Source organism: Trichomycterus rosablanca, chromosome 7 (genome assembly GCF_030014385.1).
Source record: "Trichomycterus rosablanca isolate fTriRos1 chromosome 7, fTriRos1.hap1, whole genome shotgun sequence".
Taxonomy (NCBI): domain Eukaryota; kingdom Metazoa; phylum Chordata; class Actinopteri; order Siluriformes; family Trichomycteridae; genus Trichomycterus; species Trichomycterus rosablanca.
The window spans coordinates 35,949,581-35,964,850 of record NC_085994.1 but is presented as its reverse complement, the minus strand read 5'-3'; the positions used below and the strand labels follow the sequence as shown (position 1 = coordinate 35,964,850).

Sequence of the window (15,270 nt, the reverse complement as noted above, 5' to 3'; positions counted from 1 at the left end):
GATAGATAATTTAAAACAAGTTTTGGCATCCAAATGCAATAAACAACGAACATTACGTTAGCTTACACAGAGGTGGAACAAGTCAAATACTAGTTGTAATTTAATTTCTAAAAAAAGGAATTACAGAGCCGATGTCTAAATAAGGGGCATGAGCGAGAGAGGAAGTGTTCATTTGTGTGGCACCTGAAGCCCAAGAGTATTCCAGGACACCTAATTCCACACATTCGCTCGAGACGTTATTATAACTTGAGCGAGGTCAGAGGAAGTCACCGTAGCAATTACTCACCTCCCACCAGCCTCATTAAACCTCTGACCAACCACGGCTACTCATCACACACGCAGCACGACCAAACGGCCAATCAGGGAGTGGACCGGCCACATGTCGCCGCCCACACACTGACAGGGTATTGAGAGGCTGTCTGTCTGAGCACCTGAAATGCATCTGTTTATTTACAGTGTGTCACCTGGCCAGACGGGGAGGAGATTACACCGTATCGGAGGAAGAGCAGCAGGATGGTGACGGTAATGCTGAGCTTAGTGGTACAGACACACTGTGCTAATATATTAGATTTTGCTTTTAAAATACCTATACAATTATATAAAATACATTGAATAATAATAACAAAAACATTAACACAAATTAACAAGAACAGAAAAAGTCTTTGTTTAATTTTTGTTAACTTTAATTTATTTCAAATGACACTTAAGCTCTGAATATTAGACGACGTGAACTAATCTGCTACTGTAATAATACTGAACAGAGGCTTTTATCCAAAGCAACTTACAGTACTTTGATAGTGTATTGTCTAAACAATTGAGAGTTAAGGGCCTTGCTCAAGGGCCCAGCAGTGGCAACCTGGCAGTGCTGGGGCTTAAACCAGTGACCTTTTGATTACTAGTCTAGTACTTTAACCGCTAGGCCACAACTGCCCTGGATAGGTACTTTATTAATTCAAACTGCTTCCAGCAAGTTTTCTGTACTTCAATGACCTACTAGGTCACATGATCAAAATCCCGTACAGCAGGTGTAAGAAAATGTGTCACTTATGAACACTTGACCATGAGTTTGCTGGACACCCCTTTCCAAAACCATGAACGTCCATATTTTCCAACGTTTCCATATGATTACTGAGAGTTTTAGTGAGAATTTATGCCATATACTTAAAATTTGCAAGGCACTGATCTTGGACAAGAACACCTGGCTTGCAATTAACTGATGTTTCAGTTTATCCCAAAGGTATTTAGTATTCCAACTATTGGAATAATTTATTTTGGAATCTCGCTTTGTGCACAGGTAACTGGTTAAAGTATAGAAAACATAAATTATGCCATTGTTTTTACACACTTGTTGACAATTGGTGTGGCTGCAACACCTAAACTCAATAATTGCAAGACACGTCCACATATTTTTGTTCATACATGCAATCGAATGAACACAATGCAAATTTCACTTTGCACTAAGACTATGTTATTCTGGTACTCTGTTTAGTTTTAAATGTATGAAGAAAGGGCAAAAATGAGCTGGAAGGTGCCTGGCCTCACACTCCTCTTTTCTTCTGTTTTCCAGTCTTGTTTATTGTTCCCTTGCTCAGCTGAACAGAGCCGACATGCAGTTGCTGCTGTCATGCAGGAGAAATGTTCGCCCACCTGTTTGTCACAAACGCTTAGCATAATAAATATCCGAGCAGTACAAGAGGTGAAGGAATGCTCAAACTTCAGTCCCTGTTCTTTGTGAAAGTAATAAGTGTTGGTTTAACAGTTTTGGAATAAGCAGGCACCAATATGAAGGACGACACAGGATTCTTCTGTGAATGAACGCTTGCCTCAGGGAGAGTAAAAGCCAGTTAGTAGAACGAATGCAGAGTTTTTAGAGAGTCTCATTCTGAGCTGGAACACCAGCGTCCCCACCGTCCAACCTGATGAATTTTCCTAGAAGCGCTGATGACTAACGTGATATTTTTATTCAGTCATTATGCAACGCATCGGAAACGAAGCACAAGTGTGAAGCACATGGAAGGTGCAGATACAGTCGCTATGATCCAGGAATTGTTTGCCCACTGAAGTGTTTTTGACACCTTTCCCTTTGCACATTATGTCCTGGACTGCCTGTGCCAAGTTTATAGTTTTAACTGTATTCGTATTTTATAAGTGTATAGATTGTTTTTTATGTTTTTACAGTTCATTATAAGTGTGATCAGTGGCTGTATGGCTTTATGGAACATCTGAAGCGATAAGAGTTTCTTCTCACACAGCATACATGCAAAAATATTGTGCTTTTTTCAAAATTGTACATAACATCCTAAAGAGATTTATACGGCTGTTATGGTTTTGATTTTTGGATACAAAGCATGTAACGAACCAGTCCTGTATCTGACCCACACCCACATACGTTTCTCTAAAAGGGAGAGAGTGACAGACACCAAAGTAAATTTTAAGACTAGGGCCTTCATCATCATATGACAAATGATCAATGTTACATATTTAATAATAATATTATCACCTGCATAATAACAATAATAATTATAAAATGTCTGCGTAGGTTTACATTTAAATTTTCGGCATTTAGCAGACGCCTTTATCCAAAGCGACTTACAGTAGTGTGACAGTATACAGTCTGAGCAACTGAGGCTTAATTGAGGGTTTGGGCCCTTGCTCAACAGCAGCAACCTGGCAGTGGTGGGGCTTGAACCAGTGACCTTTTTGATTACTAGTCCAGTACCTTAACCGCTAGACTACAACTGTTTCCGGAGGGTGTTCGGGTTTCCTCAAATAAGTCCAAAGACATGCTGTCAGGCCCTAAGAGCAATTAGAAAATTGCTGTGTGTGTGTGTGTGTGTGTGTGCCCTGTGATTGACTGGCGTCCTACTTTTTCCAAGTTAATCAGTCCCATTATGACCCTGACCAGAAAAAGTGATGGTAAAAAAGGTATTGAATTAAAGAATGAATAGATAATAATAATAATAATAATTCTTAATATTATTGTAATGGGGCAAGCCGTAGCCTAGTGGTTAATGTACTGGACTAGTAATCAGAAGATCACTGGTTCAAGCCCCACCACTGGCTGCTGTTGGGCCCTTGAGCAAGGTCCTTAACCCTCAGTTGCTCAGACTGTATACTGTAACTGTAATGTAAGTCGCTTGGATAAAGGCGTCTGCTAAATGTCGAAAATGTAAATGTAATGAATATTAATAACCAACAAAATGTAATCAACAAAATAACTAACAATAATAAGTAATAAATATCATAATGTTATTTTAATAATGTTAATAATTATTATCATTATGGACCCATCAGTACCCTGATAATCATGATCCCTTCAGTATGGACCAGACACAGTGTCCCACTTATTGTTGGTTTCTGTCATTCGTAGCCATAATAAAAGAGAAATGACTTTCTGTTTTAAATATATCAACACATACAATAAAACTGATTCCTGGAAAACATCATAGTGTAAATTGGTGCAATCACAGCCTGGGACAGACTGTCATTCTTTGAAATCACCCTGGTTGCATCTCAAACTGCATATTAGCAGATTAAATGGTGTGTTAAATTAGTGTGCCACCGATAGTGTTATTATTGTATACAGCCCATAACAATGCAGCACATCGTGAGCTCGGGTGGTGCAGCAGTCTAACATGCAGGTCAAAAACCGTGGAGAGTTTGAGCTCCCGGGGGCAAGTTTTAGCAGTGACCACCCAGTAGCAAGAGCATACAGCAGTTTGGGAGGATTGATGAAACCTCTAAAAGAGAGATATGAATCTGGGTTTATCGCCCCTACCTCTATGTCAACCAGTAACCAGTGCCTCCAGTATGCTCGGGTGGGATTGGTACGGCTGGGGGCATCAGGGTCCACCATCATCAGTGTGTACTTCTTCTGCTACAGAGAGAGAGAGAAGGAGAAAGTGTTGTTCTAGAGTTTTGAGTATAAAAAAGATATTTATTACATTACACTAGTCAAATATCCTGCACATCATCATCAGAATCACCCGTCTACCACGACTGAATTTTCTTCTAAAAGATTTATTTAGCCACCTGTTACAGAAGCTGCATTAATTACCTACAGTTTTGCATTTCATTTGCATTTCGCTCTCTTCTGGGTTAGTGTTTGCCTGTCAGTCAGTGAACAAAGCGGAGTAAATAATAATAATTAATATCATAAGTTATCAGTGATAAGTGTTTAGGTAAAACTTTTTAGATGACAGTTTCATTGTAAACGATGAAGATTGATGAGGACTTTCACAATAAACAAAAGTTTACTTGATGTTTCATTTATAGACCATTTTAAGAAAACTGGACAATGAGATACACGATCTGACCAAACGTGTGAACAACTATAAGACTAACATTGTCATCACGTACATCAAGATTTTTTTTGACAGCTAACCATAAACCATAATCATCTGCCCTAAGTACGCTTTCAGCTTTAAGTAATCTAACTAAAACTTCTGCCATAAATAGCTCAACTAGGGATGAAGAACTCAAAAGAAGTTAACTTGAGAACAGAGCCTGTGTGATTAATTATGATTAGCAGGGTAAGTTAGTGCTTGTGTTTCCGACTCTGTTTAAAATCTAAATGCTAAGCTGCTTCAGCTCACGAGGGTTATGCTCATGTTATTTATCTTATGAAGACATGAACAATACATGTTACTTATTATTAATATTTTATATTCAATCAGTATTACCAAGATTATTTATTATGCCCAAGCAATTTTGAATCCCCATCACAGACTCATCTTTCTATCTTGACTTATTTTAAATCCGATTTTGAGTTTTCAACATGAGGTGATCCAGGGTTTACACCCCCAGCAGTGCTATCAGTCGGTTGGGCGTCTACATACAGGCATGACTGGCTGTGCCTGAGGCGAGGGGGGTGGCTGAGGCCCAGCAATAGACTGGCATTTTTGCTAGTTAAACCAACACTTATTACTTTCACAAAGAACAGGGACTGAAGTTTGAGCATTCCTTCACCTCTTGTACTGCTCGGATATTATTATGCAAGTTCTGCCTCATTTAACATTTTCACATGGTGTGGTCATTTAAGTTTACTGCATTTAGAAATTTAGGGGTTAAGGGTCTTGCTCAGGGGCCCAACAGAATGCCTTTATTTGTCATATATACAGAGGTACAGTACAATGAAATTCTTTCTTCGCATATCCCAGATTGTTTGGAAGCTGGGGTCAGAGCGCAGGGTCAGCTATTGTATGGCGCCCCTGGAGCAGAGAGGGTTAAGGGCCTTGCTCAAGGGTCCAACAGTGGCTGCATGGCAGAGCTGGGATTCGAACTCTCAACCTTTCAGAGTTTCTTTTTTTTTTTTAAGAGGCAACCCTGTAGTTAATAAGTACTACAAAACGTCTATCCTTCAACTGATTTCCTAACATGTCCTAAAAATAAAACATTTAGTAAGATAAGATAAGATAAGACTTTATTGATCCCCTTGGGGAAATTAACTTGTTACAGCAGTACAAGAGAAGGGCGGTAAAAACAGAAAGGAAAAAGACTAGTGAGAAACTAGTTTAGAGAAACTGAAATAAAGAAACGTAAGATGCAGACTTAAGAGCTGCTAGACCATAAATAAAAAAATTCAATTACACCAAAACAAGTTTTAATGCCAAATCAGTCAAATCAGTGTCAATTCACTTCTAAAAAACATGGATTCCTTACAATACTCACCAAACTATGTATCATGCTGTGATCATATCACCATGCCAATCATATCATCATATTGCCCAATCCTATAATCAATATTCCCACAGGTTCACTGAGTTTTATTTACCAAATCACATCAGCCATAACACATCAATGGCTCAAATACTTTTTTCTTAAGAAACTCAACTGAAATGTGTGATGTACAGTATGTAAAAAAAAGCCTTAATTAGCTGCTGATATTTTCATGCCATCTTACACTCCTCTCACATTTGCTGCATCTCAATCTGTCCACAAGTTTTGTTGTTTCCTCTTTTCTTTCCTGCTTTCTGTCTTCTACAACAACACTTTAGTGTAAACAACCTGGCAGACATTTCGGGTGCTATACCACCACGACGGAGACGACTGACCGGCTTAATTGCTCCAACTACTCGGCTTCTGTGGGTCCCTTTAAAGTTGGAGAATTGTAGCAGCAGATTGAATTATTGCGTGTGCACATTTGTCATCTCTGGTGCCGAGCCCAAAATCTGCCAGACCATATGATGGCGTTATTATTATACGCCTCGCTCTGGCAAGTAGAGCTGTCAATCACGGCAGTCACCGTGCAGGCATGGCACCTTCTCAAACAGACACGAACATGGTATATAATGTGTATTGTAGTGCTTCGTTAGCTTCAATAAAAAAAATGACTGAATAATGCATCCATATAAGTTTGTCAAACACTACATCTCCAAAGCATTGGTATTAATACAACCGCAAATCAGAAAAAGTTGGGACAGTATGAAAAATGCTAATAATAAAAAAGTATTTCTTACATTTACTTTGACTTTTATTTTACTGCAGACAGTATGAACCCAAGATATTTCATATTTTGTCAACTTCGTTTCATTTGTTACTGTACTGTACATCTATTCCTCGATTTTAGGCCGGCAAATAATAAGGAGTGGTAAAACATTTACCACATTATACTACATTATTGCAACATTAGGGCGGCACGGTGGCTAAGTGGGTAGCACTGTGGCCTCGCAGCAAGAAGGTCCTGGGTTCGATCCCCAGGTGGGGAGGTCGGGTCCTTTCTGTGTGGAGTTTGCATGTTCTCCCCGTGTCTGCGTGGGTTTCCTCCGGGTGCTCCGGTTTCCTCCCACAGTCCAAAGACGTGCAAGTGAGGTGAACTGGATATACAAAATTGTCCATGAGTGTGTTTGATATAACCTTGTGAACTGATGAATCTTGTGTAATGAGTAAACTACCTGTCCTGTCATGAATGTAGCTAAAGTTAAAAATTAAAATCCTAATAAACAACCAAACAATCTTGCAACATTAAAAAGTCGTTTTCGCACTAAGGATACCAAGCGATGAGTGTTTCAGGTGTTTTTTCCCCCATTCTTCCTGCAAACACGTCTCAAGCTGTGCAACAGTACATCGTTGTCATTTTTGCATTTTCTATTTCAAAATTCACCACACATTCTCTATTGGGAACAGGTCAGGACTACAGACAGGCCAGTCCAGTATTTATGATTTGTTCACCTCTACACCTCTATATCACTTTAACATTCACTGAGCTGAAATTCAAATTTACAAAGAAATTCAAAGAAATTGACTTGGTAAGAAAATAATGTTCAGTGACGATGCCATGTTGAAAGTCTCTGAGCTCTTCAGTGTCACCCATGCCAGCATGACAATGCATGTCTATAGAGATGGCACATCTGAATGCTTGATTTTACACTCTTTTGTAAAGGGTATGTATAAACGCTATACTTTTGGCCATGTAGTGTATATATAACCAAGTACATTCTCTAGAAATACAACAATAAGTAAAGTTGTTAACAGTTGAAAAATAGCTATTTTAACTTTGGCATAATTGCATTCATTCATTGGGGTGGCACGGTGGGTAGCACTGTCACCTCACAGCAAGAAGGTCCTGGATTCGATTCCCAGGTCAAATGGTTCGAGTCCTTTCTGTGTGGAGTTTGCATGTTCTCCTTGTGTCTGTGTGGGTTTCCTCCAGGAGCTCCCCACCACAGTTTAAAGACATGCAAGTGAGGTGAACTGGAGATACAAAATTGTCCATGACTGTGTTTGACATTAAACGACTTGAATTGATTAATCTTGTGTAACCAGTAACTACCTGTTCAGTCATGAATGTAACCAAAGTGTGTAAAACATGAAGTTAAAATCCTAATAAATAAATAAATCAATCAATCATTCATTGTGTATTTTACCAAAGTTTAATCCTGGTCAGGGTCATGGTGGTTCTGATTAATTAGGCAAAAGACAGGAAAGACCACAGAGAGGTCACCAGTCCCTCACAGAGTAGACACACACACACACACACACACACACATTTACACACACACTAGGGGAACTTGTAGCAGCTCTAATAGACCTGATTCTATGTATTAAAACTTGTGAGAGCAAACAAGAGCATCTGGAGGTAACCCACACAGACACAAAGAGAACATGGACCCTGGCCTCCCAAAAAGGGAATCAAACCTTCTTGTTGTTGTGAGGCGACAGCGCTACCCACTGCACCACTATGCTGCACCAGCAGTGTTTCAATTCTTCCAAAAGCGAAAGATAAAGATAGTAACAAAATAATGCTTTAGCAATTAGCAAACCATTTTTATTTGTTGTTAATCTATCTTATGCTAAATAACCCGGAGCGCACTTTCGATAATCATAATCATACGCATTAAAGCTGCTAATACCTGAAAATAAAAAATCCCACATCCCCCTCGTCTCCAGAGGCCAAATCCTCTGCTCACCTGACACAAAGCACTGCAGCAAAACAAGCCTAAGCCTAATAATCGGATGATGTCTTTAAGTTTTAGCGATAGCGCCTGCAGGTAATACCCAAACACATGACAACAATAGTGCCACCTCCACACGCTGTCTAGTGGAAACCTTGAGTGGAACGGCTGAAACGTGCACCGATGCCAATCGCCACGGGCGCTTAAACGCTGTTCTCAGACCTGTTGCCTTAGATACAACGGCTGCTCCAAATGAACATAAGAGTATATAGAGTGAATATACTGGGGTAGACAAAAAAACAGAAACAGCAGCTAGAAAATAAGCATGACTGTAAAGTGATGATCATAATTACAAACTCATCTGGCTTCATTTCTAATTAGCAGTGTGTATCAGCTATAAAAATGTTCTGACAATTAGCATTTTGATTTTATTTAGTTTCCCAGCAACTATCAGAGTGTCAAATTAGTGAATGGCCGAAACGTACAAGACAACAGTCTCAAAAATTGCCACATACATTAATACATACAGAAGCAGCTGAAAAAAAAAAAAAAAAAATTTCAACTTTATGATTCTTCTTAAAAATAATTATGAAGTAATTATAACACTTATTAGAGAAATGGATTGGAATCAAGCCAAAGAAGTGAAAAGTGGGGTTGAAAAAAAATTGAGCCATCAAACTGGGGTCCAATCACAATCCAAAAAAGGTTGATGGTCATGTAACAGCCAACACACATAGGGGAACTTTACAGAAACAAGTGTGCACCCTATGGTTCAAACACCATCATCTTTTCCCAGATGATGTTCCTTGCTTTATATTTATTTTGCATACTACTAATTAATATTTGCATTATATGCTGAAGAGCAAGCTCAAGTCTAGAACCAGGGTAGTGGACTAATAATCAGAAGGTTACTGGGTCAATCCCCACTACCACCAAGTTGCTAATGTTGGGCCTCTAAGCAAGGCCCTTATTGCTTACTTGCTGGCATGGTATTCGGTCATAATTTTAAGCCATTTTGGATGAAAGCATCTGCTGAATGCAGAAAATGTAAAAGTAAACTTACATTACAGGACATTAAAGTTCTAAAGATCAGACTGGTAAAATCTCCACTTTCTTTACAAGGTATTTTACAGTCATCTTAGAGATTCATCTGAAGGATCTCACCACCACATTTAGAATTTGTATTATGTCATTTCAAAAAGCAGTTGATGAAAAGTAGGCCACCCTTTGCCACGAAAAGCTTTAATTCTCTGATAATTTCATGTTACAGATTTCTGTAGTTTTTTTTTTTCCCATCCCTTGTTTATTAATGTAATCATATTCAACATGCACATAAATACATGAAGTGTCATTGGAAAAACAATCATAAAGAAATGTATGCTTGAGAAGCTTCGATAATCTGATATTGACAAATTGACAGATTAATTTTACATTTTGAAAATGTAAAGCAAATAGCATTATGCATGTACTTTTCCCTAGAGACAATATGTGTATGTGTGTGTGTGTGTGTGTGTGTGTGTGTGTGTGTGTAATCATTGTGCATTAGACAGATGGAGAAAACAAATGTAAAAGAGGAGATAACTGGGGGAGGTGAAGCTTCTCCTCTTTCTTTATTTCCTTCTCTCTGACACCAGCTGGACGAGTAAGCACTGTAGGTGCATTTCACATGTGCGCGCAACACAAAAGCACATGCCAATTACCGTTTCTGAACATGCTGGCATATTCGATTAAACGTTATTGACCATATTATTGTCTAATAATTCCAGTGACAATTTATTACAAATAATATAGCTCATACAACTGAAGTCAAATGCTTATGGACACCTATATGTACACTGATGAGCTAAAACATTAGTATTAGGATTTTAACATCATGTTTTACACACTTTGGTTACATTCATGACAGAACAGGTTGTTACTCTTTACACAAGATTCATGGTTTTATTGTCAAACACAGTCATGAACAATTTTGGACTGTGGGAGGAAACCGGAGCTCCCGGAGGAAACCCACACAGACACGGGGAGAACATGCAAACTCCACATCGAAAGGACCCAGACTGACCCATCTGGCAATCAAACCCAGGACCTACTTGCTGTGAGGCAACAGTGCTACCCACTGAGCCACCGTGCCACCCACATCTGCATGGCAATGCCTATTTTACAACAATTGTGCGGGTCACGGTCACCATATCAGATTGAATGCAGCAGATATGGGAAGCATAAAGACCTGAGTGACCTGAAGATTTTAAAAATAGTTTTAACGTTGACATTGTTTTAAAGACCTGTGGATATATATGGATGCGTAAATAACACTTTTCTGAACAAACAAAACACAACAGCTAATGAATAATATCAAACATTTTTAGTTACAAGTATAAAAATGTGAAATGTCATTCACAGTGGGATGTTCCTCGAGGACACACAATAAGCTAAAAGTCAGATCTTGATTTTCTTAAAATGCATCACCACATCAATCAAGAACTCATCATTTCCCCTCAAGCACTTTCAGTCATGGCTCAGTTACTGTTGGTATTGATCTGATGTGAAGTACATCATCAGTTTGAGACTGTGTGCTGAGCAGAGCTTGAACACGGGTGTTACAGTACTGGAATCAAGGGCTCGACTATTTAAAGTTACAGATGCTGGCAGTCCACCAGCGCAGTTAAATCAACACCTGCAGTTCAGGTTCTGCTTCAGGGCTTTTTGGAAACTCCACCATGAGAATGCACAGTCTGGTGATGTGCTCAAACTGTAACATTTCTGAGTATTAAATGTGATCATTTGTAAATTCTTATAGTCATACACTCAGAAATTAAAGTAATAAAAATCTTCTTTTTTTTTTTGTACCTTTAGATTGAGGTAGTAAATAGAAGTACAACGTTCTGTGTCATGTACTGTATTATATTCATTATTACTTCATTTCATTTTCATCAACCGCTGGGATACAATGAGTGCAAGCCAGGAACACCCTGGACAAGGCGACAATCCCTCTCAGCGGTGGTGATTGCTAGCGTAAACATGTATTTATTTATTAGGATTTTAACGTCATGGTTTACACACTTTGGTTACATTCATGACAGCACAGGTTATACAAGATTCATCAGTTGAAGCCATAAATTTCAAACACAGTCATGGACAATTTTGTATCTCCAATTCACCTCCCTTGCATATTTTTGTACTGTGGGAGGAAACCGGAGCTCCCGGAGAAAACCCACACAGACACGGGGAGAACATGCAAACTCCACACAGAAAAGACCCAGACCACTGGCAATCAAACCCAGGTCCTTCTTGCTGTACTACCCACAGAGCCACCGTGCCACCACATGTAAACATTTAATACGTTCAAGATACAAAACAGTACTTTCTTATACAAGAATATACACACCATATGTGCAAAAGTTGTACCCTTGGAGTTTCCACCCCATTGTCAGTTTTCATTTCTGCGCTGTCCTGTTTTATCCACTTTCACTGTTGCAGGCTGCGTATGTTGTGTGTTTCTCATTTGTTTCCATTATTTTGGACAGAGCTTTTATTTCCCTAGTACCCCTTTTTGTTTGGCTTTTTAGTTACAGTATTGTTCTACAGACCCTTGGCTGACTGAGTTCTGCATGTTCTTTCAGTGTCTGTGTGAGTTTCTTCAAGGTATTCTGATTTCCTTTATGTTCCAAACACATGCAAGCATTCCTGCTAGGTGTGAGTGAGGCAGACAAAGACTGGTGCCCTGTGTGTTCTTTTCTGGTGGCCAGTTTTTCTAGGTGGAGCTGGACCCATTGCAGCCCTGACCATGATGAAGCTGTTAATACAAATAAAATCATGAATGACTATACAATAAAATTACAGCTCTGGAATGATACAACCCTGTGTTATTTTTAAAAAAGCTGAACGTCATCGTTCCACTTCAAACGATAAAGACTTAAAAAAGCTCATAAAACAAAAGAAAACAGATGCTAAGAAAAGCAAGACAAAGAGAATCAGAAAAAAAATAAAGCATAAAACAATACACCAAGTCGGCCTGAAAGTATCTAGAGATCTAAGAGACTGAGGAATAAAGAGAGCAAAGCCCCGTTCTGAGTTCACGGTTTGTTCAAGGCCCGATATCAAACCATACTGTCTGGAAAAAAGCCTATAAATATCTCTCCAGCTTTACCCTATCGTCTTCTTCTGCACACACACAGACTGAGAGGGAGCCTAGTCCTAACACTACACTCTCAATCACTAATTATTAATCCCTATTTAATCCATTTGAAGCAGTGAAAATTTACTGGCTGATTACCAGCAACGCATTACAGCCAAAGAGATGTGAACCCTGCCACCCCATCACCTCATCCCTAATCACTGAGTTCAGGTGTTTTGCCACAACCATTGTTTTCGACCTATCCATCGGAAGGTTATGGGTTCAAATCCTGGCTCTGCCATGCAGCCATTAACCCTCTTGTCTCCAGAGGTGTTGTACAATGGCTGTCCTTGCGCCCTGACCGCAGCTTCCAAACAAGCAGGAATATGCAAAAACAGAATTTCACTGTACTGTAGATGTACACTGGTCAACCATAACATTAAAACCACCTCCTTGTTTCTAGACTCACTGTCCATGTTATCAGCTCCACTTACCATATAGAAGCACTTTGTAGTTCTACAATTACTGAATGTAGTCCATCTTTTTCTCTGCATACTTTGTTAGCCTGCTTTCACCCTGTTCCTTAATGGTCAGGACCCCCACAGAGCAGGTATTATTTGGGTCATTCTCAGCACTGCAGTGACACTGACATGGTGGTGGTGTGTTAGTGTGTGTTGTGCTGGTATGAGTGGATCAGACACCGCAGCACTGATGGAGTTTTTAAACACCTCACTGTCACTGCTGGACTGAGAATAGTCCACCAACCAATAATATATCCAGCCAACAGTGGGCAGCGTCCTGTGACCCCTGATGAAGGTCTAGAAGATGACCGACTCAAACAGCAGCAATAGATGAGCGATCGTCTCTGACTTTACATCTACAAGGTGGACCAACTAGGTAGGAGTGTCTAATAGAGTGGACAGTGAGTGGACACAGTATTAAAAAACTCCAGCAGCGCTGCTATGTCTGATCCACTCATACCAGCACAACACACGTTAACACACCACCACCATGTCAGTGTCACTGCAGTGCTGAGAATCATCCACCACCTAAATAATACCTGCTCTGAGGTGGTCCTGTGGGGGTCCTGACCAATGAAGAACAGGGTGAAAGCAGGCTAAAAAGATATGTAGAGAAACAGATGGACTACAGTCAGTAATTGTAGAACTACAAAGTGCTTCTATATGGTAAGTGGAGCTGATAAAATGGACAGTGAGTGTAGAAACAAGGAGGTGGTTTTAATGTTATGGCTCATCAGTGTATACTGTATATAACAAATCAAGGCATTCCACTTGCCCTAAATGATGCTTCATTATATTCATACACTAACACATCTTTTTTCTGACGTTTCGACATAAAGCCTTTGTAAACAAAGCAAGGTCCATAAAGACATGGTTTGATGAGAACGGTGTAAAGAAACTCCAGTAGCCTGCACCCTGACCTTAACCCAGCTAAACAGACCTCAACCCAGCTGAACAGCTCTGAGATGAATTCGAATGTCAATGGAAAGCCAGACTCTCCTGTTTCACATCACTGCATGACCTGGCAAGTGCTTTTTTGATTGAATGGGCCTGGGAATACCTGGCTACAAAAAACAAACAAAACTGCAAATAAATAAATAAACAAAATGAATAACTAGCATGACAGGCGTAGTTTAATGTACATTGTTCGACATTTTTGTGTGTTGCATCTTGGTCCTGAAAGCTCCTCGTGCTGGTGCACATGAATGAGATGATAATACTCTGACTTAATCTGACCTGATCTGACCTAGGGGACATAAAATGGGATTGAAGGAAGAACAGCCAGAGTTCAGCCAGCTTGCAAATGTAATGACACACCCACAGCAGCTCAGTGGGGGTCACAGGGAAAAACTCTTTAAACAGGGAGGTTAAACAGAGGACAAACCAGAGATGGAAACAGAGAAACAGAGACAGGACGAGTTGAAAGAAGAAACTGATAAAGTAGGAAAGTTCAGATAGGAAATGAAATGCAGAAAGCTAAAAACATTGGAAAAATTAGCAAAGGAAAAAAAAGACAACACGAGGAGAGCTAAATATAGAAGATAAAAGTGGAAGCTGAGATATGGTCGCTATCAGAGGGCATAGAATGAGATCAATGCCAAGGGTCAGCAGTGTCAGAGGTCAAAGCCGAGGTAGTAATTGAATCCTGACTGGAGAAAAAAAGAGCAGAGATTAGACTGATCTCTCGTACACACGTCTGATTCCCACACACTGCATCAGTAGTGCAGTATCTCAAAGGAAGGTGGAAGTAAGGTCTTTAAGGTTAGAAGAGGTGTTCCTTACTACCACTGTCATCATCAGCTCTTCCTCATCAACATCTAACACACACACACAGAGTTGGGGGTGCATTCACATGAGAAGCGTTCTGTGCTTCGATCACCGCGAGCCTTGGCGCAAACTGCCGCTTTGCTCAGCGGTCAGCTTGAAGTGCGAATATGAGACAAATATGCATTTACCGTCAAATGTATCATGTTTCTGTGTTTAGCTGGATTTTCCTCACTGTTTCACTTTTAAACTTGTGTTATAGCTTAAGATGCTGAGAAATTGTGAGAATCAGTAGTTCCGAGAGAGTAAAAAGCGTAATGTGGTTTAACGTACTAAAAGAACGACACAGGAACACTAAACCTCGCTTAATTATTACTGATCATAAGTTCTCTCCTCGCTCGTTGTTTTAGTACAATAAGTCATGTTAAGCTTTGGTTACGTCATGTGTTTGTACTGCCCGAGTCGCTTTTACCGCGTC

General features: G+C 39.7%; 1 protein-coding gene across 1 annotated transcript in view; it reads right to left on the bottom strand.

Moving 5' to 3' along the window:
• LOC134317916 (phosphatidylethanolamine-binding protein 4) overlaps positions 1 to 15,270 on the bottom strand; it is a 99,841-nt gene that overhangs the window by 57,367 nt on the left and 27,204 nt on the right. Inside the window, exon 4 of the mRNA XM_062998653.1 lies at positions 3,779 to 3,877. Within this exon, the coding sequence (XP_062854723.1) occupies positions 3,779 to 3,877 (99 nt within the window). The remainder of the gene's footprint in view (positions 1 to 3,778; positions 3,878 to 15,270) is intronic.